General features: G+C 43.1%; 1 protein-coding gene across 1 annotated transcript in view; it reads right to left on the reverse strand.

Annotated features, from left to right (window-relative positions):
• SUMF1 (sulfatase modifying factor 1) overlaps nt 1-23313 on the reverse strand; it is a 106993-nt gene that overhangs the window by 42860 nt on the left and 40820 nt on the right. Inside the window, exons 4-7 of the mRNA XM_015424019.1 lie at nt 17573-17655; nt 12990-13112; nt 10627-10741; nt 4473-4586 (exon numbers count right to left, since the gene is read on the reverse strand). Of these exons, the coding sequence (XP_015279505.1) occupies nt 4473-4586; nt 10627-10741; nt 12990-13112; nt 17573-17655 (435 nt within the window). The remainder of the gene's footprint in view (nt 1-4472; nt 4587-10626; nt 10742-12989; nt 13113-17572; nt 17656-23313) is intronic.

Genomic DNA, 23313 nt, shown 5'->3' on the forward strand with positions numbered 1-23313 from the left:
CCCCCGAGCCGGCGGGGGAGCGCTGCGGCTGGGGGAAAGCCGGGAGAGCCCCGAGCCTGTACAAGAGCGCTCGGGGGAGGCCCGGAGAGCCCCGCCCCCAGTTCCTCAAGGCTCCTCTTGGCTCCCTGGGGCCGCTGCGCTCCGGCGCAAGCTCTAGGGAGGCGGCGACGGGCCTCCTCTTCGCTCCCTGGGGCTCACACCGAAGCGCAGCGGCCCCAGGGAGCAAAGAGGAGGCTTGGGGGACCCGGGGGCGAGGCTCTCCGGGCCTCCCCCGAGCCGCAGCGCTCTCTCGCGGGCTCGAGGGACCTGGGGACGGGGCTCTCCCGGCCTCATCCAAGCTGCAGCGCTCCTGCGCGGGCTCGGGGGATCCGGGGCGGGGCTTGCCACCACGCGGGCTGCCGGAGCGGCGCTCCAGAGGGCTCCGGGTCGAAAAGACCCCTGGATTCTTCAGAATCATGGTGCTGGTGAAGACTCTTGAGTCCCTTGGACTGCAAGGAGATCAAATCAGTCAGTCCTAAATGAAATCAACCCTAACTGTTCCCTGGAAGGCCAGATACTGAAGCTGAAGCTCAAATACTTTGGCCACCAAATGAGAAGGGAGCACTTACTGGACAAGACGCTGATGCTGGAAAAGATTGAAGGTCGAAGAAGAAGGGGATGGCAAAGGATGAGATGGTTACACAGTGTTATCAATGCAACGAACATAAAATTAAGCAAACTCCAGAGCATGACGGAAGACAGGAGGGCCTGGCATGATGTGGTCCGTGGGATCGTGAAGAGTCGGACTCGAATGTTCAACTGAACAACAACAATTTGTAGTATATTTAACCATTTCAAAAATCCTAAAATTTATAATATTTATTTCTCATCATGTAAGGAAAAGCCACAACTGGGAAAAATGGGGAAATACACATTTAAGAGGAATAGTTTTATGTTTGCAAGCATTAAAAGATAAAAGTACAACCGTTACATCTTAACTAATGGATTCTTCCCAGCAACTTATTCCAACAGAAATAGAAAGTAGTTATTTCTCTGCTAAATCATCTCATCTCTCTGCTGCCTCAGGAATGTCAAGCGTCTAGCATTCAATCTGTTTCAACCTATGAAACAAAGAAGCTACGTCTTTTCCTTCACTCAAAAGAACATTCCGTAAATATTGGACAATGAGCTTTGGGGATAGGTTACCAAGTTTCTAGAAATACACATTGCAAAGGAAAAGCTAGAGGGACTGAATTTTAGCATCAGAAACAGAACCACTGCCTGAGTACCATAAAGTGATATAATCCAGTTAAGGGAGTTATTTTTTGGTATTATATAATTTTAAAAGTTTAAGTGCCAACAAGCAAATGAATAGCTATGTGAGGCAGAAAAGAAAGGTGGTGAGGGAGAACTTTAAGGACCCATATTTCAATGTATTAAAAATATATGTTGTTCTACTGGTGCCAGCCCAAAATATCCATCCCTCTTATTATTGGTCTGTGTTGGCAAATTGGGGGAGGGGGCCTTCTGACAAGTCACACTACTTTTCATTTTCCTCAGCAACATCTTATGGGGGAGCATGGCTTTGTGCCTTACGGAAAACAGGAACATGAAGGGGAAAAGGCACGACCACAATTCAGTGGAGCTTGAGAAGAAGAGGAGAAGGAGGAGGAAGAGGAGGAGGAGGAGGAGATTGGATTTATACCCCGCCCTTCACTCGGAGTCTCAGAGTGGTTTACAAACTCCTTTCCCTTCCCCTCCCCACAACAGACACCCTGTGAGGTAGGTGGGGCTGAGAGAGCTCTGACAGAAACTGCTCTTTTTCAAGAACAGCTCTGACAGAACTATGGCTTGCCCAAGGTCTGATGCTTCATTTAAAGCATCCAGCAGCTGTGAGTGAAAGAGTGGGGAATCAAACCCAGTTCTCCCAGATTAGAGCCCGCACACTTAACCACTACACCAAACTGAAGTTATGGCCACTTACTTCAATGGCTTTAATGTAGCCTACACAAGTTCACAGATCAATGGCTTTGGCTACACAAAACCTCCACACTCAGAAGCAAGCATGCCTCTAAAGGCCAATTTATTGGAGATGCGCAACAGGGGAAGCTACTGTATTCCATGCTCTGTTTATGGGCTTCTGAGAAGAATCTGGTTCCATCATTGTGGGAAACAGTATGTGAGGCCAGATGGAACCGTGGTCTGATCTGTTTGGCTCTTCTTATGTTTACAAGCAGAACATTCCAAGTTCATGACCCACCATCTCCAGTTAAAAAGGATTTCTGGCCGCCAGACAAGACAAGTGCTCTGCATAAGAAAAAGCCACTGCTAGTCAGAGTGGAAGGCATCAGGACAGACAGAACAAGTCTTATTCAATATGGAACCAAGAAAGTGTTTGGTTCACTGAACAGTCCAGCAAGACCTGAGCAGATTAAGAAAATGATTGTTTGCCCCATGTATTTGCAGGAACAAAACAACACTCCTGTTTTCACAGGATACAAATGAAAGTTGAGGGTCATCTTAAAAGACTGTTATACAGGACAGCAAGTTACAGGTAAGAAAGTATGTGGGTCTGTGCATCTGACTTCAAGTGATTAAATTTTTCCTTTTACCAGTAGGTTTCAAGAGCCTCTATATCCAAAAGTGATCATACTTTTTGAATAAAATAAGCTGTTCCAAACAAGCCGTTGTGAAGAAAGAAAGTTTTTAAATATAAAACCTACAATGCCAGCATGAAGCAGGATGCTTTGGGCAGCAAATTCTAGAGAAAATGCCATTTCTCCCCTTCCAGCTTCCCTCTTCATTTAAAGCATTTTCATCCCACCTCTCTGTGTGTTCAAGGCAGTATACAACAAAAGAAAGACATTCAGCTTAAAACAGCCATATGAGACAGCAAAAATACTGAATAAAATCAATACCACAAAAGGTACGTAATAATAAAGGCACTAGTTATAGTTAGATACACTGTCCTTGAAGAAATGGCTTTAGATTGCTACCTAAAAGTAGGGTTGCCAGTCTCTAGGTGGTGGCTGGAGAGTCCTCAGAATTACAGCTGGTCTCCAGGCAAGAGATCAGTTCCCCTGGAGATAATGGCTGCTTTGGAAGTTGGACTTGATGGCACTATATCCCACTGAGGTCTCTCCCCTCCCCAAATCCCACCCTCCTCAGGCTCCACTCTCCAAATCTCCAGGAATTTCACAATCTGCAGCTGGCAGCCCTATCTAAAAGGCAAGAGAGAAATGCACAAGGTCAGTCTTCTAGGAGAGAGTGCCCCAAAACCAGTCAGGGCTGTAGTTGACAAGGCCCTGCTTGCTGAGATGACTGTTCTGACTTCTCACAGGGAGTGAACACAGAGCAAGGCCTATCAAAAGATCTCAATTGGTGGTAACTGAGGGGTCCTAATATAGAGATTCTTGAAGAAGTATACTGCTCCCAGGCTGTGAAGAACTTTAAAAGGGCAAAAACAGCCCCTTGAACTAAGCCCCAAAGCAAACTTGGAGGTGATGCAGTTTCCCCCTTAGGGGTTGAGTAACATCTTGCCTCCCCACACCGGGCAGGAGGTAGACTGCAGCACTCTGAACCAGCGGAAGCTTCTGGAGAATTTTCAAGGCACACCCCATGTCGAATGCCTTGCAATAGTTGAGCCTCACAGTTGTTCAGCATGGATAACCACAGCAAGACCCCAGGACTCAAAGAACAGACATAGTCATCACATGTGATTGATAAAAGGCAGTCCTGGCCTTTTCCAGAAGCAGCCCTAATTTAAGTATAAATGCAGCCTGAGCACTTATGAGGAGAGGCCTACCTGCTCCATTATACATGACACCACTCCAAAGAGGACCCTTGGTCTCCCCAGTATCAGCAGCACCAGCTTTTCTGGACTGATGTTCAGTTTACTTAAATACTCAAATGCTTAAAGCATAATGCCCAAACAGTGGCTCTGGATCAAGGAGGTGTGTTTGTGCACGTGTGTGCGTGCATATTAAAGAAAGCAGAGTGAAAGCATGTTATGAAGGAAAGGCAGCTGGGGCTACAGAAGCCATTGAATCCAGGATTCTATGTTTTGACGTCCCAGATTCTGGTCAGAACAAGGATCAGAAGGAGATGTATGTTCCACACACATTTTACACTGGAAACAAATGCCTCAGAATGCTTCAGGTATGTATTCCAGGCAGTTTTATCCCATTTTTAAACATCTGCCTTTACCATTACATCACAATTTGTCAGATATTTACACATGGGTTGAAAAAAATTAGTTACACTTTGACTAATAGCAGAGCTTGCAACGGACTGTTTTCTTCGTTGACAAACATTTGCTACAAACTTGGGGTCTGCGAGGAACCATGGGAACAATTTGGAACACTCCCCCCCCCATATCTCCCTCAGTTTTTCTGTGGGCTCCCCAGACTTAAACATGAGTTACGCATGGGGAAGAAGGAGGAAGAGCAAAGAGGCATATCTTCCATCTCACTTACTACTAACAAAATACTCACTGGGTTGTATGTTTCCTCCGCAGAATGATTAACAGCCCACCAATCCGATGTCCATTCCCAAGAATTTCCCACCATGTTGTACAAGCCATAACCATTTGGAGGAAATGCAGTCACCTACACACACACAAAAAGACAAAGACTATGGTCTACAGTTTAATGCCTTAAGAACCACTAGATTACTCCAGAGGAAAGCAGGGGAGTGCACAATCAATAGACTTCTTGTTTTGCCTCTCTCTCTCCTCAGTCTCCCCAACTCTCACTCTCATTACCTTTCCTGGCCTGCAGTCCTTGTCTAAAGCTGCCATTGCTCTGAGTGTTAAGGAAGTGATAGCTGGGCATTTGCCTTGTGGCTTTTCGTTTGTTTTTTAAACGGGCCATATACAGAATGATTCATTAAGCTAATTTCAGTCTCCCCTTTTGACCCAACCGCACCCCTGAGGCAACTTACACAGATAAGCTTATTAGACAGAAAGGGATAAGGTCAAAGACTCCTGCCCTCACTGAGAAGACTGGCCGTTTCCTAAATGAGGCAAGGAGAACACTTTTTCTTGACAACAGTCAAATCATACGTCAGCCAGCCATACGTCCTCTTTATTTTATTCTATTTCTTATTTGGAATAATAGATTAGAATAGTAGACTGTGATGAATAGTAGAATGTAATGTAATTTGGAATGGTAGATTGGAATGAATTTCTCTGGTCTGGGGACAGGGGGACTCCACACAGCCAATCGCCCCACTCCAAAAAAGAAGATGCTGTAAGGTCACCTCCATGCCTGAGAGGAGACAGATGGAGTGTAATGGCAGGGTCTCAGTTAATTACTCTCAGCAATCCATAATTTATGATACATCTATCCATCAATCTCCAATTTTGACATATTTATTTCCTTCACTATGCTTTACCCTGGAATTAAACCCCCCAAAATGGTAACCATATAAACTAAGCTTATTATTCCTGTTTGGTCCATGGATCTGTTAAACATCTTCATTATGCTGTATGTATGCTAATTTACTGCTTACCCTTTACCTATATGTAGGGACTGGTAACTTCCATTTCATTGTATCTGAAGAAGTATGTGTGCACATGAAAGCTTATACCTTGAATAAAACTTTGTTGGTCTTAAAGGTGCCACTGGACTCGGACTTTGTTCAAACATTTCAACAGATCAACTGACCGCATTTCCACCATTACAAACATTCTTTATTCAAAAGGGAGTGTGCTTTGCTCCTGAAGAACAAATACACAGATATTCATCTGGACAAAAGACTGTAGTTCAGCCTTACTATCTACCTCATAACCTTCAAAGCCTTTCAACCCTCACTAATTGTGGAATTTCCCCACTTCTTATCTTCACTTCTTCAGCTCTTCCAGCTACATGGAAATCGACCATTGGTACTTACCCGTGAAGGGTCCTTCTCCCTTAACCAAACTCACATATGCCATTGCTCACCTTACTGTGGCAATCATACAACCTAAGTAGAAAAACCTTGACATTTTTCTCGCTAAGTGACAGTATGAGTGCCCCATCTTTATGGATGGAGACAAATTGCTCTCAGACTTGAGTGAGATTTTTTTTAAAAATAATATGTTTACAGGTCCAATTGTTTAGTTATAAACTGCAGTCATTCCAACCCTGACATTTATCATGGAGTGGGTGATTAGTTGCGAGACAATAGTGGTGAAGTAGCCAGATGCTTCCAATCAATGTGTCTTGTGACTGCATTAATAGGAATGAGGCTCTGGCAACTCACAGAGCAAGTAGCTTACATTCTAAATACGAGCCTTGATTATCCACTATGAAAACTGAAAAGGGTCTCCACCTTTCTTCCCAACTAATTCCCGCTTTTACCTTCCTCATAATCAAAGTTAAAGAGTTAACAGCTTATGATTATTTTTTTATGATTCCGATTTTCACATGGTGATATGACAAACCACAAATTAGTAAGGCTGAAGGTTATCACATCCAGAAAAGAAACTAAAGTGATCAGGATATAGTAGGGTTGCCAGGTCCCTTTTGCCTGCTGGCAGAGGGATGGGGGGGACATTCCGGAAGTGGGAAGTGACGTCGCCCCCCCATTCCCCCCGAAACAGTGATGTCATTTCCCACTTCCGGAATGCCCCCCCCCATGCATCTGCCAGCAGGCAAAAGGGAAGAGACATCAGCATGCTGGCAATGTTGGGGCAACGCTCTGGATTTTGGCCAAAACTCTATGGTAAAATCAGCATCAAAGCACAGAGTTTTGCCCAAAAGCCAGAGTGTTTCCCCCCCCCCCCCGATGTTGCCGATGTCACTTCTGGGTGATGCAGGCATATTGCATACAGTATCACTGGGGGGGGGGGATCCTCACCTACTGGCAAGAGCCCACAAAATTGGGAGATCCCCCACCCCCACTGGGCAAATGGCAACCCTAGGATATAGAAACTTGCAACCTCATCACAAAGGCTCCTTTCCAAGGCCTCTTCAAAAATAATTGAAAATGAGAAAGGTAGTCTCTCAACTGACAATTTTTTCTAAAAACTGGCAGTAGGCACTGGATGTATATCTATATTTGTGAACTGTGCCACTACATATTTTAGAAAATGTTAATCTTCCAAATATGTTGTTACTTTAGACTATTTTTTTGTTCTTGACATAGGGTCCAATTCCCTTTCACTTAAAGAGTAAATGTATCAATCTTTAAAAAAAATTATTAAACATTTTGGTATTTATAACAATAATAAAACTAGTATAAAGAAACAAAATGCACTACAATCTATTTTGTCACTACATAAATGTTTACAAGATTAACACTCATTCTAAAATAGGGCAATAAATTTGCTGTCTTATGTGTCTTAAAACAGATTTTCGGAATGTTTGGATTTCTGTACAGGTCCACCAACAGTGGATGTATGAACCAGCCTCACCACAGGCTTTCCAGCATAGTGGTGAAGAATTGGGATCTGCATAGGGCTGCCAAATGCAGCCGGGGGGCGGGGAATCCCCCGTTTCGGAGCCCCGATTCCCGGCGCGCCAGAATCGGGGCCCGGGGAAAACCCCACCCCCGCGTGCGCGTCACCCGGAAGTGACGTCGCACGCTGGGGGCGGAGCCACACCATTTGAGGGGAAAACAAAGAGTTTTCCCCTCAAATGGCAGCCATTTGAGGGGAAAACTCTTTGTTTTCCCCTCAAACGGCGTGGCCCCGCCCAACGTGTGACGTCACTTCCGGCTGACGTCCTGGCGGCGCGCGCGCGCATCTTCCAGCAGCTCCCGGACCGGACGGACGGTCCCCCGCCAGTCAGAATTTCAGATTTGGCAACCCTGGATCTGCAACTGCCTCTCTTCCTCAGAATTCATCGGAACAAGCCTGTTTTTCTGTACATTCTTCATCCTGGATTGGTTAATTATTTCTTTACTGATCCCCAAAAAGTGACAGTCTCAGTTTACAATTTAAAGTCTGCCAAAGCTTCATCTAATAACCCTTAATTGACAAAAGTGTTGCATGAAACCACATGATTCTGACATTTGCCCTTGTCACAAACTACAATACTGAAGCTCAAAGCTTATCTGTGAAAAATCTGAATGTTACAAGAGCCAAGATTTCACAACACAAAGAGTTTCTCTTACTGAGAAAGGTACAGTAAAAGTTCAGTGGGAGACATTAGTGCCCTGAAAAATTGTGGGAGCTGCTTTCCTCTACTGGCTGTACAAAAATAGCAAAACAAATTAACTCCACAGCTTTGGTTCCTTGGAATCAAGTTTCATAAAAGCTTGGATACAGTATGAACTGATGAAATTTCATGAGCTATCGCCATCCTAAGCTCATGAAAATCCTTCTGCATCTTTTCTCAGGGGGTTATACTTTAAGATTAAAGTAAAGTTAGAAGAGAGCCTGGCTATGAGTCACTAAAATTAAAAGGCAATGTCTTTGCTGGTGACAAAGAATAGAGAATGGCTACTTCTTATGTTTTCATCCGTTTCTTCCAAAGCCCTCAGAGGAGTGTACGTGGTTTCTTGCACATTCATTTTATCCTTCCAGCAAGGTTAACCTTAGACATACTGACTGGCAGAACATCCCCACAGATCTTCCTCCTAACACCAGCCATTCACTTTACCATACCAGAAATTCAATCCAGTAAAGTCCTTTGTCTTTTGAACCAGGAAGACTTGCTCACTGCCACCACTTGTCCTCCTACCTTCACCTTTGTTTCAGCACTTCTAAGGTAGATTTGTGAACAGAGCAGGTAGCTAGTGGGCAAGTTCTCTTCTGGACCAGACAGCAAATGTTATACATTTTACTAAATAAGCATTCATACTAAAAAAAACCACAAGATATTTGGGAACCATCTAGGTAGAACACAAGAAGAAGAAATTGGATTTATACCCCGCCCTTCACTCGGAGTCTCAGAGCCCCTTATAATCTCCTTTCCTTTCCCCTCCCCACAACAGGCACCCTGTGAGGTAGGTGGGGGCTGAGAGAGCTCTTTCCAGAACTGTCTTTAAGAGAACAGCTCTGACAGAACTATGGCTTGCCCAAGGTCGTCCAGCAGCTGCAAGTGGAGAAGTGGGGAATCAGACCCGGTTCTCCCAGATTAGAGAATACTAAAAAAAAAAAAGCATGGCCCAAGACTCCCCACATAGTTTGGCAAAAGCTTCACAAACCCTTGACAAAGGATTGTACCCAGGGCTCCCCAATTTACATTTTGTCTCCAGTTTCAGAGTTTGCTTCTAGGCCAATTAGAACTTGGGACAGAAATTCAAAATTCCCTCCAATGAGACTTCTGTCCAATCAGTTCTAAAACAGAGGATCAGAGGCAGTGACAGGATGACCAAACAATGTTATCGGTACGTTGATTTTGCTCCTTCAATCCGCCATTGATCAATGTGAAACTGCCATTTCCCTTCTGGGGGATATAGCTTAGGGTTTTATTGACAACTTAAAACCAGATGAGCCTGCTTTATCATACAATCTATCCAAAACAGATATCATATGTGACTTTCTTTAGTGTACTTTGATATTCCATGCTGGCATCTGGGCATTAAATGTGGGTCCTGCATCTGGAAAAGTTGAACTGAAATACCACTGCGCTACACCAAACCTGTCCATCATCATCATGTCCAGACTTCTTAGTTCTGACCTTCTGTTACTATCAAGGCACTGAGCTTTATATACCTGATCCAGCTAGTTAATTTTTCTTCATATCCTTATTATGACACATGTCACTTACAAAAGATACATGGTGCTGGGAATCTTTGAAGCAATAGGAAACTGCGCACACAGCACTAGTCCTGCTCTTGTGTCAATGCTGCCCTGTCATTAATACTGACAAAGGTAGGATTTGTGCAGGAGATGGGAAAGAACATATAAGCCTTTGGCCCCTTCCAGCTTTTTTAATAGCAGTAGATTAGCAATATTAAGTCTGTACCAGATCTAGGATTGCCAGTCCCCAGCTGGGGGTGGGGGATCCCTCAGTTTTGTGGGCTTCTGCCCGCCACCAACCAACAGGCCAGTGGGAGGAAATCCCCCCAACAGCAACATGGAGTGATGGTCCTACATCACCTGGAAGTGACATAGGCACGTTGGGGGCACTCTGGTTTTTGGGCAAAACTCTATGGTTTGAGGGCAATTTTACCATAGAGTTTTGCCCAAAACCCAGAGCGTTGCCCCAATGTGCCTACATCACGTCTGGGTGACACAGGCACAGCATGTGACATCCCTTCTGGTGATGTCAGCATGTCGGGGGGCAATGCTTCCGGCTCCTGGAACATCCCCCCACCAGCGTCTCAAAGGAGTCCTGGCAATCTGTAATGGAGAAGACAACTGGAGGGGGGAGAGCATTCATTGAAGAAAGGCAAGACAAAGAAACACAGAAGAACTGCCTGCCTCCCAGACTGTGTCCCAAGGTGGATAGGGATCTTTGCCATATATTGGTTCTGGGATAGGTCCTCACCAAATCTACAAAGTTTGCTGCCCTACTTGCAACTTTCCCCCCTTTTGTAACTTTATCTGCTCCATGAGGACCCACTACATGCATCTAACAAACTGAACCCTCGTCAATGAAAAGTTGTGCCAGAATAAAAGAAAAGCCTGCCACAACACTCTTACTTATTTTTTTGCATTCAAGAGGTTATCCATAAACTCTAGGGATGCTGCTAGTCTGCTTCACTCATACTTACAGGTGCAGTTCCTTTGTATCCATCCTCCTCCGTATTGCTCATAGGGAATTCTCCCTGCCAGATATTAGCATAGTGCTGACCTCTTGGATGAAGCTTGTTCCCCCAAGGGAAGAGTCTGCCGAAAGAAGCACAGACAAATGTTACCCAGGAAAATATCCCTGCTGCTTTTGGCTTGGAGTCAAGAGGAGATCAAAGATAAGAGGAGTCAGTGGCTACCAGTTTCAAAAGGGTATTTTTATACATCACTTAGTATGAAGCTATGTGCTGTACACAGAGTGATGCTTTAAAAAAAAAAAGAGATGTGTTCAGTATCATGTACTTATATGGTAGTTTTACCAGGCAGCATTGCAGATGTACATATTAAACAGCAACCCCCGTTGGTCTTACAAGAAAACTGTTCCAAAATCTTATCTCCAAACAAAAACAAAAAACAGATGTTCAAAAGTGCCATCCTAAGCATCCTTCTAACCAGGGGTCATTTGGGGGGGGGATGCGGGGGGACGCCATCCCCCCGGGTGAGGTGCGGGAGGGCAGGGCCTGGAGCTCCCTGCTGGTGCCCACTGGAGGTCGCCGCCGGCTGTGGGGAGGACACACTTCCGGTGATGTCAGGGGGTGTGGCATATGCTAATGAGTTATGCTAATGAGTCCCCCTAGCTCTTTTTCTACGAAATGACCCCTGCTTCTAACTCCACTGATTTCAATGGATTTAGGTATAAATTAATGCTGTTTAGGATAGGACTGTCACACTATAAATATGGCTGTATAGATTAGGCCCCGGAAGCCATATGAACAAAACATACAAAACTTAATTTATTTAACAAGATAGACAATTAAGACTTGAGGATGGATATTCTTGTAGAGAGAAAACGGGACTCCAGATTATCCTTGTAATTTAAGGATTTATTCTTAAACGAGGATTTATCCTTATAATGTAGCTTTAGGAAACAGAGAAGCAATTACTGGACTACATTTTGGGATTATAAATCAGAGATGAGATTATTTAAAATACAAGTAGTATAACATGTTATTACAACCTCCATTTTGATATGTAACACAAATTGCAAATCTTTGTCATCTAATGCATCTCTAGTGGAGGCAAAGATCCAATAACTTGGCATGTATGGAGGGGGACTGGGGTTTTGTTCTTTGAAAGGCTCATGCCTTTTCACAAACATTCTTGGTTCCCAGGCACGTTGTGTTTCACGCTTGTGCTATTTCAAAATAATCACTGACCATCTTTACGATGTTTCAAAGAGAGTTATTCTGACCTCCCTTTACCATTCCCAGGATAAGCAAAGTATGTATAGACAAATTCAGACTCAAATGGGGTGGGGGAGGCAAGATAGGAGAAGGATCTCTATTCTTGCAGTAAAATAATAGGGGGTGATAACCGGAAAACCCAGTCTCTTTGAGTTCCCCCTACCCCTCCCCCCAAAAAAAAACACCTGAAAAGGTCTTGAGAGATAAAGACTACACATTTGCACTCATGCTGACAGGGAACAACAGAAAAAGAAAACGGCATGCATTGGCAAGCCCTTAAACAGGAAAAGCTTAAACTGAAGTGAAGGTGCATGAACACTAAATCCTGTGGCAAGTGAAATGTGAGCCCAATTTCTCCTTCACTCCCCAGGATGTTTTCAGCTTCTTCTAAATTTAGAACTCCCACCCCTTTCACCTGTAGAATTTTAATGTGTGTCCCCCCCTCACTTTTCCTTCTTAAAATTTAGATGTGATAATGTTCCCTCACATGGCTGTTTATCATCAGAATGTGAAATAAAATCATGGAATCATAGAATTGGAAGGGACCTCCAGGATCTAGTCCAACCCCCTGCACAATGCAGGAAATTCACAAATACCTCCCCCTCCACACCTGCACTGACTGCTATTCCACACCCAGAAAATGACAAAAAACCTCCAGGATCACTGGGGGCCAAACTGGCCTGGAGAAAAATTGCTTCCTGACCCCAAAGTGGCAATCGGCATTTCCCTGGGCATGTAAGAAATGGCCACAAGCACTAAGCACCGAGGCAACCCTTCCTGTCCTCCCTCGCATGATCTGCCTAAGTTCACAGAATCAGCATTGCTGTCAGATGGCCATCTAGCCTCTGTTTTCCAGCATGTCTCAAACATGAAAGACAAAATCCTTTTACTTTTGTGAAATGATAGGTTTTTAGGATTCTGCATTGGGAGGGGGGGAAATGACAGCTTTGCACCTAAATAAATGAATAAATAAAATTTATTTGAGGGCTGCATGTTGCCTATCTATGCAAAAGCAAAGACCAGTAAGACTTGTGAGGGGAGGACTCTGTTCCTCATTTTTGCCATCATCTGCAAAAGGCGGGGAGGGGCAGAATGGTAAATACCTGTTCTCAAGGCCCCCGCGACAGCTGTATTCCCATTCAGCTTCTGTTGGTAGCCGTTTTCCTGCCCAAGTACAAAATGCTACAGCATCATTCCAAGAAACATGAAGAACTGGATGATCTATTCTGAGACACAATAATAAATTAAAAGAAAATCAATGGAAATGAAGCCAATCAGCTTTAGTTCAAATCCTGAATAAAGTGAAAGCTTCTTGCCAAACCGAGAAATGCGCAGACACAACACAGAGTACACCAACATATGCAGCTAACAAACCAAAAGTTTAAAACTTTCTGAATGTTAGAATTCCAGCTATAGACTAAAGTACATACAAGATTTAAAAAATAAATAAAATCAAAATTCAAAACCCAAAACCCAATGAAGTGAAAAAGCACTTTAGCTCAGAAATACGATGGAAATAGCAAGATATGAGAGGGAAGCCATTTTGTATATTCCAAAGTAGAGTTAAGAGAGACTAGTAAAAGGCACGGGCACCTAGCTATTAATAAAGAATAATGGCAACACATTTTGAAAGACCTCTGAAACTGTCTTTTGCTTTGTTTGCACAGCTAAAACGAGACAGCAAATATGATTCTAATGAGTTTGATGCATCCATCATGCTAATTTGATCTGCTAAAATTGAAATCCTGAAAAAGTTGCGCTTGTTTCACAAACTGCAATTACAATAAGCATCCCATGATTTATATTAATGTACTGAATCCCGGAAAACCCTTCCGAAATTCACTGATAGTGAAGGTCCATGAGAGAGGGTGCAGACAATTAGAAAAGCTTTGATAATCACAGATAGCATCAGGCAGGATGCCATCTCTGGGTTGGGAAATTCCAGTCACCTGGAAGTCAGTTGTAATCCCCAGTGATCTCTAGCCACTACCTGGAGGTTGGCAACCCTAGACACACACTCACTTTTGGATGTATGGGCCTCAAATTATGAACTATAGGTAAAAGCTATAAGGATGAAGAATTTATAGGGTTATTTTTTTCCCCTGACCTGCCTCCTAGGTACCCAAACTGGCAAAACATGCAAGAATCTCATCTTTTCATCTCCTTCATGTACCTCTTTGCCTTCTTGCTCATTTCCATTTCTCCATTACTTCCACCCAGATACACGCACTGTTTTTATTTATTTAATTACTTACTTACTTCATAGCCCACCATTCTCCCCAACGGGGTCCCAAGCTGCTTACAGCATTCTCGTCTCCTCCATTTTATCCTCACAACCACCCTGTGAGATAGGTTAGGCTGAGAGAGCATGACTGGTCCAAGGTCACCACAGCAAACCTCCATGGCAGAGTGGGGATTCAAACCAGGGTCCCCCAGATCCTAGTCTGACGCTCTTTGTGGCGGTGCATTCTCACCACAGTCTACTGTCCTCATTACCAAAGTTATTTGTCTGATTCTGTTGTTCCTTGCAAGACATACAGGTTCAGTAGCTTCTTTTATTAATTTGTGTTTGGATTTCTTATTACATACAACAATTGGGAACCCACAAGGAGTTTCAGGGGGCATCTAATTTCCCCCTCCCCCACTATTTCCTCTTTCCCATCCCCCTTTCCCTTCCCTGAAAGCCCCCCATAGTTAGAGATGTGAAGGCCCGGAAAAAAACTGGAAAAATTTGGGGGGCGGGAGCTTTTCTCCCATTTTTTCCCTGAAGCCTTTTTTGTTTTTTTCCGAAAAATTGGAAAAATTGAAAAAAGAAAAGAATTTTTTTAAATTATGGAACGTTTTATTTTAACATGATGAATAAAATATTTTAGGACAAGGTGTTCAAATATTTTCCAAATCATTTCTAAAAAATATGTATGGTATCAAATTGATCTAATTTCTGTGCACTGAGGACAAGCAAGTCCTAGGTTACAAACTGAACAATGCAAGAACAAAATGCATTTCTTCCTTTAGGAGGTGCTATTTTCACAAGAAAAGAAAAAGGTTTCAGTTTTGTTTTTGCATGTGGGTGGGTATTGTTTGTAACAATTGTTTGGATACACTATATTTTTAATATGCTAGTTGTGATAATCTCATGCCAAGTAAAAATGTCCATAATCATATTTTATGTTCCTAAAGTAACAGAATGACTTTCAATCTGGAAAAGAAAAAAGAAGTGCTAATGTAGCATGTTTTTCCATTTTCCCGAAAATTTCTGTTTCCCCCCAGAAAAAAACGGAAAAAACCAGGGTTTTTTCCGAGGTTCAAAATTTCCGGAAATTTTACATCTCTACCCATAGTATCTCCCCTTTTCCTGCTTCCTTCTCTCCTTCCCATCCAATAGCCAGTCTACCTTTATCTGCCCCTCTGTCATCAGCTTCCCCCAGCAGATTCCACATAGAAAAAACTATGGCACACTTGTATAGTAGGGAACCCCTCAGGAACTGGGGGGGGGTCTCACTTTCCCCTGTATATCCCTCCCCGCATTATTTCCCTTTGTACTCCTCCTGACAGTTCCCATACCCTCTCCCCTTTCCCTGCCTCATTCTCTCCTTCTCAGCCAGTCATCAAGAGAGTTTTGATATACCTCTGATCTTCAGCTACATTTATTATTTATTTACTTCATTTACACCCCACCTTTCTCCACAGTGGGGATCAAAGCAGCCTGAGAGAGCATGACTGGTCCAAGATTCCTAAGAATGTTGTTCAGCATCAATTCTGACCTCTTTTTTTAATCCTCTCATGGTCTACTAGCATTCCTTCCTTCCCACCAAATAACAGATGATTGAATAGTCATGAGGAGCTAGTACAGGATGATGTGGTCAGATTACCAGCTTTGAGGGAATAAATCTTATTAGTACTCTTTAATGACAGACTCAAGGCCATTTTATATGTGGTTGCTACTAACAAATAGTCTTAATTCCATGGAGAAAAAAAGAACATATACTGTAGTGCAGAAATGTATAAATAGGTTTTGTGGGAACAGAAGTGGGGGGCTGAGCAAATCATTAGAATGAACATTTCCATGAACTTGTGAAGGCTTTTATTTGTCTCCCTAGTCCATAAATGACTCCCTGTGGAACCAATTTTTTAAAACCATGATAGGTGCTTTCAATTTTAGTAATACAAATAACAGGATTAAATTTATACTGGTTATACGACCCAACAGAAAAAGATGGTCATTTATGCTACACCTCCTGGCTTATTACATCAGAACCGAAATATCACAGCTCAATAAAGACCAAGAAAACCACTACAGTTCATACTTCCAAGTTATAACTTTATCTTGCATAAACAATATCTGCAGTTTTCATTTGCCTGTTAATTCAGTATACTTTGCCATGCCCACGGATCCCAGTTGGTAGATCTCAAATACAAAATAGCAGCTGTGTTAAGAACAAAATATAAAAAGAACTGCACACTTCCTGTCATCTTCCAAAAACTGTCCCCACACAGACTAGAGTTGCTAACCTCCAGGACAGGCCTGGAGTTTGCCTAGAATTACAGCTCTGGTCCCCAAGTTTTGGAGATCAGTTCCCCTGAAGGAAGCGGCAGCTTCAGAGGGCAAATTCTATGGCATACTATAGATTCTAGCTGAAATCCCTCTCCAAATTCAACCTTTCAAAGGCACTGCCCTGAAATCTGAAAGAAATTGTTTAATTCATTTATACCCTGCCTTTCTCCCCAATGAAGACCCAGGCAGCTAACATCATTCTCCTCTCCTCCATTTTATGCTCACAACAACCCTGTGAGGTTGGTTAGGATGAGATAGTGTGGCTGGCAGTGAAACCCTCTAAGCTGAGTTAGCATGAGCTAGCTCACAGTTTTTTTAGCCTCCAGCTCACACATTTTTGTCTTCGCTCAGGAAGGATGGCCCCAGAGCAAACTAATTTATGCAATAGCCAAATCACTTGCCCACAACTTTAATGCCAGTAGCTCACAAAGCGGAATTTTTGCTCACACGTTTTCACAGCTTAGAGGGAACATTGGTGACTGGCCCAAGGTCCCCACAGTATGAGTGGGGATTCAAACCTGGGTCTCCCACATACTAGTCTGACACTCTTAACAGCTATGCCAACACTGGCTCTCCATTTTCCAGGCCAGAGGCAGCAGCCCTAACACAGATGGTTTTTTCTGTGGAGTACTGTAGATGTTTCCAAGCAGAAAATGAATTATTGACCAGACGGCCTTCACAGCAAGCACTGCACCCCTATTTCTACATTGTGTGCATCTACGAGGCAGTGTGGTCCAAAGATATTAATAATGTACCAGGCATAGCACTCAACAAGGCTTCACCAGGCAAAAAAAATACTTCACACAAATAATAACCGTGAGTATACTATACACCTTGGTTACATATGAGCAAAGTATACGAGAGCAAGATGGAAGGAAAGCACTGGAAACAAAGTGGCCCAAAACAGCCAAAAGTAAATATCCCAGGTACACAAAAGCAGAGTTTGTGAAGCAGTTTGTCACTAAATTGTTTGCCCTAGGAGACAGAGTAAAAAAAAAAATCCATGCATTCTGCATGAATTATAAAAGGGGCAAGCTTCAAGGGGCAAGCTTCTCTGGTTTTTAAACACACACCACATTTGAAAGAGACCAACGCATCAGAGTTGAAAGGCATTCGCTTTCTGGATCTCACCGGTTTGAGGTATCAGAATCAGGACCCTCGGGGTGCCTCCAATTAGCTCCTTTAACAGGCATCCACCAGGGAGCAGCTGCAACCTAAAAAACAGGCACAAAAAAAGAAAGGAATGGATGTCCTGCTGTACAGACCACTGTAAATCACTCTAGAAGGAAGATGCCAGGTCAAAGCGTACCTGTGCTATTTTCTTAACAGAATGGCTCTCAGCTTGTGTTTGCCTACTGTCTGTCTGATCAACCAGCTCTGATTTTCCCTTTCAATGTATGCTACATTGTAAACAGTACTTATAAGTCAGAAGGAAGCAGTGTCGAGAACATTGTTTGGCATTAGTCTTCTCTCCAAATTTGATGGGTTGGTAGGGTCGCTAACCTCCAGTTGTGGGCTGGAGAGCTCTTGGGATTACAACTGATCTCCAGATGACAGAGATCAGTTCCCCTGGAGAAAATGGCTGCTTTGGAGGATAGACTCAATGGCATTATACCCTGCTGATGTCCCCCCCTCCTCCCCAAACTCTGACCCCCCCCGGCTCTACCCCACAAATCTCCAAGTGTTTCCCAAACAGGATCCAGCCATGTATAAGCAGTTCCACTTGTGCAAGCAGCAGTGCAATGGCTTTTCTCCCAATTTGCGGCTCTTTAATATAATTTTGGAGCTGCGGTGGCTCAAGTGGTTAAGACGCTGAACTGCAGGCTGTGGAAGGTCAGTAGAGTCCAGCAGTTCGAGACCCGAGTGTGCCGCATGACGGAGTGAGCTCCCGTCTCTAGTTCCAGCTCCTGCCAACCTAGCAGTCTGAAAGCAAGAAATTGCAAGTAGATAAATAGGTACCACTTCAGTGGGAAGGTAACAGCGTTCCGTGCGCCTTGCTGTTTAGTCATGCCGGCCACATGACCACAGAAACGACTTCGGACAGCGCTGGCTCTTCGGCTTTGAAACGGAGATGAGCACCGCAACCCTAGAGTCGGACTTGACTGGCTTTCGAGCAAGGGAACCTTTACCTTTACTTTAATATAATTTTAATGAAATAACAACATGCACATAGACCAACGGAATGTATCGATGGTTCACATGGTTTCATACAATTTGGTTTTGAAACAGCATCCAAAGAAATACTTTGGTGCTTTGCTTTGCACACATGGAGTCATTGTAGTGCTTCCACAAGTGTGCACACAAAAATCTTCCATGATTGCCAACTCAATTTGTTAGTCCTAAGCCTTCCCCAAATATACAAGGATTTCTAACTAATCTTTCCCACACATGATAGTTTACACTAAGTTTTTGCATTCTGGAGTACAATAGACTGTTGTATGATGTGTTTTAGTTTTCACTGTATACTGCTCTGATTGTTACAGAAAAAGCAGGATGCAGGCTTTCAAACAAACAGATGCCAATACTCCATAAACTAAGGCTTCCCCTCATTATGCTGCAATGTTTTCTCTGTCAACAGAACGACTTGTAACCTCTTTCCTACTTTTGCCCCGCAATGGTCTTGGAACAGAACATTTACAAAATCACCGCCGAACAGTACATGAAGTACATTTCACAGTTTGCTCCTGGAGGTTCAGGTTTTTTTGTGATAACATTTAATTGAGGCCAAAACCCAACCTTCATGCAGACAATCTTTTTCAGCTAATGAACTGGCTCACCGTCTTCCATGTCTTCCGATGTATTGTTGCAGACTTCCAGAAGATAAAGAGACAAGTGCCACAAACGTTTCCTAAACACTTCGTCATCGTGATGAGTTGTGTTGCCAAAAAATTCTCGGTGTTAAGTCACATGAGACAAAATGGCTTTTTGAAATGGCAAACTATAATCCTACCTCTCACTATTAAGTGTAATCTAGAGGGAAAACACTAACATTAAGAGCAGACTTGCTTGGCAGAGTGCATGTTTTACAGAACACATAGCTGCGTGCTGCCCTTTTTAAGGAATACACTACATGAATAAAGAAGATTTAGCTAGCGACCATAGGTTACTGATATGCAAGTGCTAGTTTAATAGAGCTTTCCCTCAATAAAAACAGCAACAGTTATCTTCTAAAAACTACCCAGTACCTGCCTAAAGTTAGAAACTTCTCCAGAGGTTTTTGTCCATATTTGTATTCTGTTCCTAAAAAATACATTCAAATAGTATAACTGACATCCCAAAACATGCAAATTAATATTTTTCCCATTCAAATAAAGTGGGTTCAAACATGTCTTGGGGCTAGAGTTGCCAACTCCAGACTGGGAAATTCCTGGAGATCTGGGGGAAGAGCTTGGAGAGAGCTTCAGCAGGGTATAATACCATAGAGTCAACCCTTCAAAGCAGACATTTTCTTCAAAGGAACTGATTTCAGTAGCCTGAAGATCAGCAGTAATTCCAGGAGATCTCCAGTGCCTACCTGGAGGTTGGCAGCCCTAATGGGGCCAGGAAGTTCAACCTACCTTAGCAAACCCCTTGGCAAACAAAAGCTCTCACTAGTAGTGGGAGACACCATCTGATCTCCTGGAGGCATCACAGTGGAGAAGGCTCTGCTGCAGTAACCTTGAACCTCTTGCTAGTTTAAACTGTGGTTAACTTTGACATATGGATGCAGCTACTGAGGGAGTATCAAGCCACCCCACTTGAGTAACTGACCCCCTTGGCAAACAATACCACCTCCTTGCAACCTCAGTTTCTCATCTGTGAAATGGGAATAACAGTGCTACATCATGACAAACAAGGAACCATTGAGGTGGATCCAGTCATTCTGCTCAGCAAACTCTGAAGCTTTCCTCCAGCCTAAGGGGATTTCCGTCACCTTAAGTAACTCCTCCATTGCAGGAAATGTTATAAAGGCTTCTTAGTCTGAAAGAAGGGACTCAGTCTCGGCTGAACACCCCGTTGTTACTAAACTTGAGCCTTAAAGCTAAAAGAAGGCTGTAAGTATCTCAAGTAAGTATTAATATTTTCTCCCACATTTACTGGCTTCACATTTTTTCTCTGTAACCCCCCTTCCCCTGTCTCTCTGTATTCTCGTAATATGTGCCTTTATAATGCAGACTGCGAACCTACTTGTCTTAAACAAGAGAATCTCTCAGCTCCATGATCTCCAACTCTTTCCAGTACTGCCTCAGGGGTGACGCTTCACAGATGGAGACTCTCTGATCTAGAGACTCAGATTCATACTTTGTACTATAATAAACAGCAGAGGGCCTGTCATTCTAGCCAGATAACAGAGTCCCTGAGAGATTTGCCAAGTATGATTCAAGGCGCAGTTAACACTGCTTTATAGGCACCGTGCCTCCACCCTTTCAACTAAAACTTCCAAGTGCCAAGTCAATGATTTAGCAACATCTTCTAAATATGCTTCAATCTGCTCATTCCCAAAATAAATCAGTTGTCCAAGATTTATATCTTTTCTAAAAATTCTCAGAATGAGGAAAAACTTCTACTTCTTATAAATCTAATTAGTGTAAAGGCTAATGAGGTGAAAAACATAAGAGCCCCACATCATTGAATGGCACAATCCTTCTCTTCCAGCCAAGGAGCTTAACTGTGTCCATAATACCCACCATTCTCATGCTTTGGATCAACATGTCCCACATCAAAAGTAGCAACAGATGTAGAAGAACACAAAGAAAGTAGCAGCAGTAATACAGACGAGTTGGAGATAGAAAAGTAATGTCTTCTGTTCTATAGGAAAGCAATGATTAGCTATTCTTAAAAAGGAATCAATAGATTGCCAAATCCAACTTTTTACTCTTGAAACAGCACCTACAATTTCCCCAAAGATCTTTATTCCATGCCTTATGAGCATCTTTGAAAGTTAATGATATACATGGATAACAATGCACTTCCTGAATTTGTCTAGTCCATTAAGGGTATTCTAGTCCAACCTATTCTGAATTCTCTCCAGAGACTCTTGCCCTCTTTGATAGTAACAAAACTCTTTGATTCATGTGAACACATCAGTCTGTTTTGACTAAGTCAGTCCATACGTTCATTTAGCTGAAGACTGTGTCTTGACTCAAATGCAGTGGCAAATTATTGACACTTGCCCCCATGAGTCCTCTTACTTGTTGCATGAGACACCACGTACGCCACAAGGCAGAGTTTGCCATTTTGGTTTTGCATTCTTTTCAGTATGGTCATCTTACAAAACCACATGGCTATCACTGAACAACCACAGCAACACAAGCCTTGCAAAGGACTCAGCACTCTATCTCCAGGGCACTCATCTCGACAAGTTGTGAGGCTGTTGTCAAGCTTCCTTTACAAACAGTAGTATTTTTTGAAAACAGTCCATGGCTCTTAAATCACAAGAACCTTGCATTTCTATAAAATAAATACTTTTCCATAAAACGTACTTATTTTCTGGGCAGTTACATAATATCTCAAGCTGGCAGAAACATACCAAAAACTTGTAAAGTCAAATTATCACACACTTTTTAAAACATGGTATGTTGAATTTGTATTCTGCTCCACCACTCTCTCCACCTTCTATTTGAAGATTTGGAGTGTGAAGTGAAAAGACATCTTCTAGAGACAGCAAATGGAAAAGGGAATAAGGGATACAAGGTCAGCTACAGCCTAAATCCTTTGGTCCTACGTGTCCTACCCTCTGTGATGATCTGAAAAAAGACCATAGAGGTTTACCTTCTGCATCAGATTGGATGCTTCAGTTCTAGATTAGCCCAGAGACTGCAAAGTGTAGTAAAGTGGACAGATCTTTGGATCTGGAGATCTAGGTTCAGACTCCCATTAGCCATGGGGCCAAGAGCTAACCAACCCGCAGAGAGTTGTTGCAAATATAAAGAGGACACAGAAGAGGGAACAAGTGGGATACCAGTGCAATAAATAGGACAGATAACCCAGAGTACTACTCAACACTGGAGAGAAGGGTAGCTACCAAGCATCCCACATTAGTAGCACCTGGTAGACAAACACCAGACGTAGAAAACTGGCCTAATAAAAGAGGCAAGCAGACATCAGGACAAGCAGCAATTTCCCTTACAGGGAGCTTGAACTGGCATTCAGATAACCGACCCTTTATCTGAATAAACCTGAGCGTCCTGTCCCCACACACACACACACACACCTACCCACACATCCTTCCTCTTGTGTTCTTATGACACATCATCGTTTGTTATTACATCCAAACCCTACCAACCAGGCTTTTGAATCACAGAATCTTGGTTTGCAAGGACAAGCGCAAATTATAATTTTTACTCTGTACCCAGCAACCAACTATTTCTTTTTTTAATTATTCGGCTTTTCTTGCTGAGACTCAAGGCAGATTACAATGGTTCCCACCGAAGGAAAAGTCTTTAGTACTCAGTCACAGGTGAAGGGGATATGGAGCATGTGAGCCAGAGGAGCACTCAGGATCATTCACAGAAAAAACAAGCTGTGGTTTGCTGCTATGCCTGAATCATGCCACAGGCACAAGGATACAAGGCAAGGAAAAGTGATAACGAAGGTCAGCTAAAATGTGTGTGGGATGGTCCATTATTCAATGCATGTTAACCAGGGACACACACACACACACCCTTTTAAGAAATCCTTCAAAGAAGAAATGATATACTGCTCTGAATCATCTCCGCTTGAAGAACTAGGGTCAGGGTCTGGTGTTAACGACAAGAGTTTTAATTATCCCAAAGGCTTTCAAAGGAGAGGTTTGTACTGCTCTGACTTCCTGTAAAAGGTTTTGAATGCTTACACCTTCCTCTCAGTAAATGGTTTGTTGCGCTGGAAGTTGCGGGGGGGGGGGGGGGGTG

This window comes from Gekko japonicus, unplaced genomic scaffold (genome assembly GCF_001447785.1).
Source record: "Gekko japonicus isolate JY-2015 unplaced genomic scaffold, Gekko_japonicus_V1.1 scaffold2376, whole genome shotgun sequence".
Lineage (NCBI taxonomy): Eukaryota > Metazoa > Chordata > Lepidosauria > Squamata > Gekkonidae > Gekko > Gekko japonicus.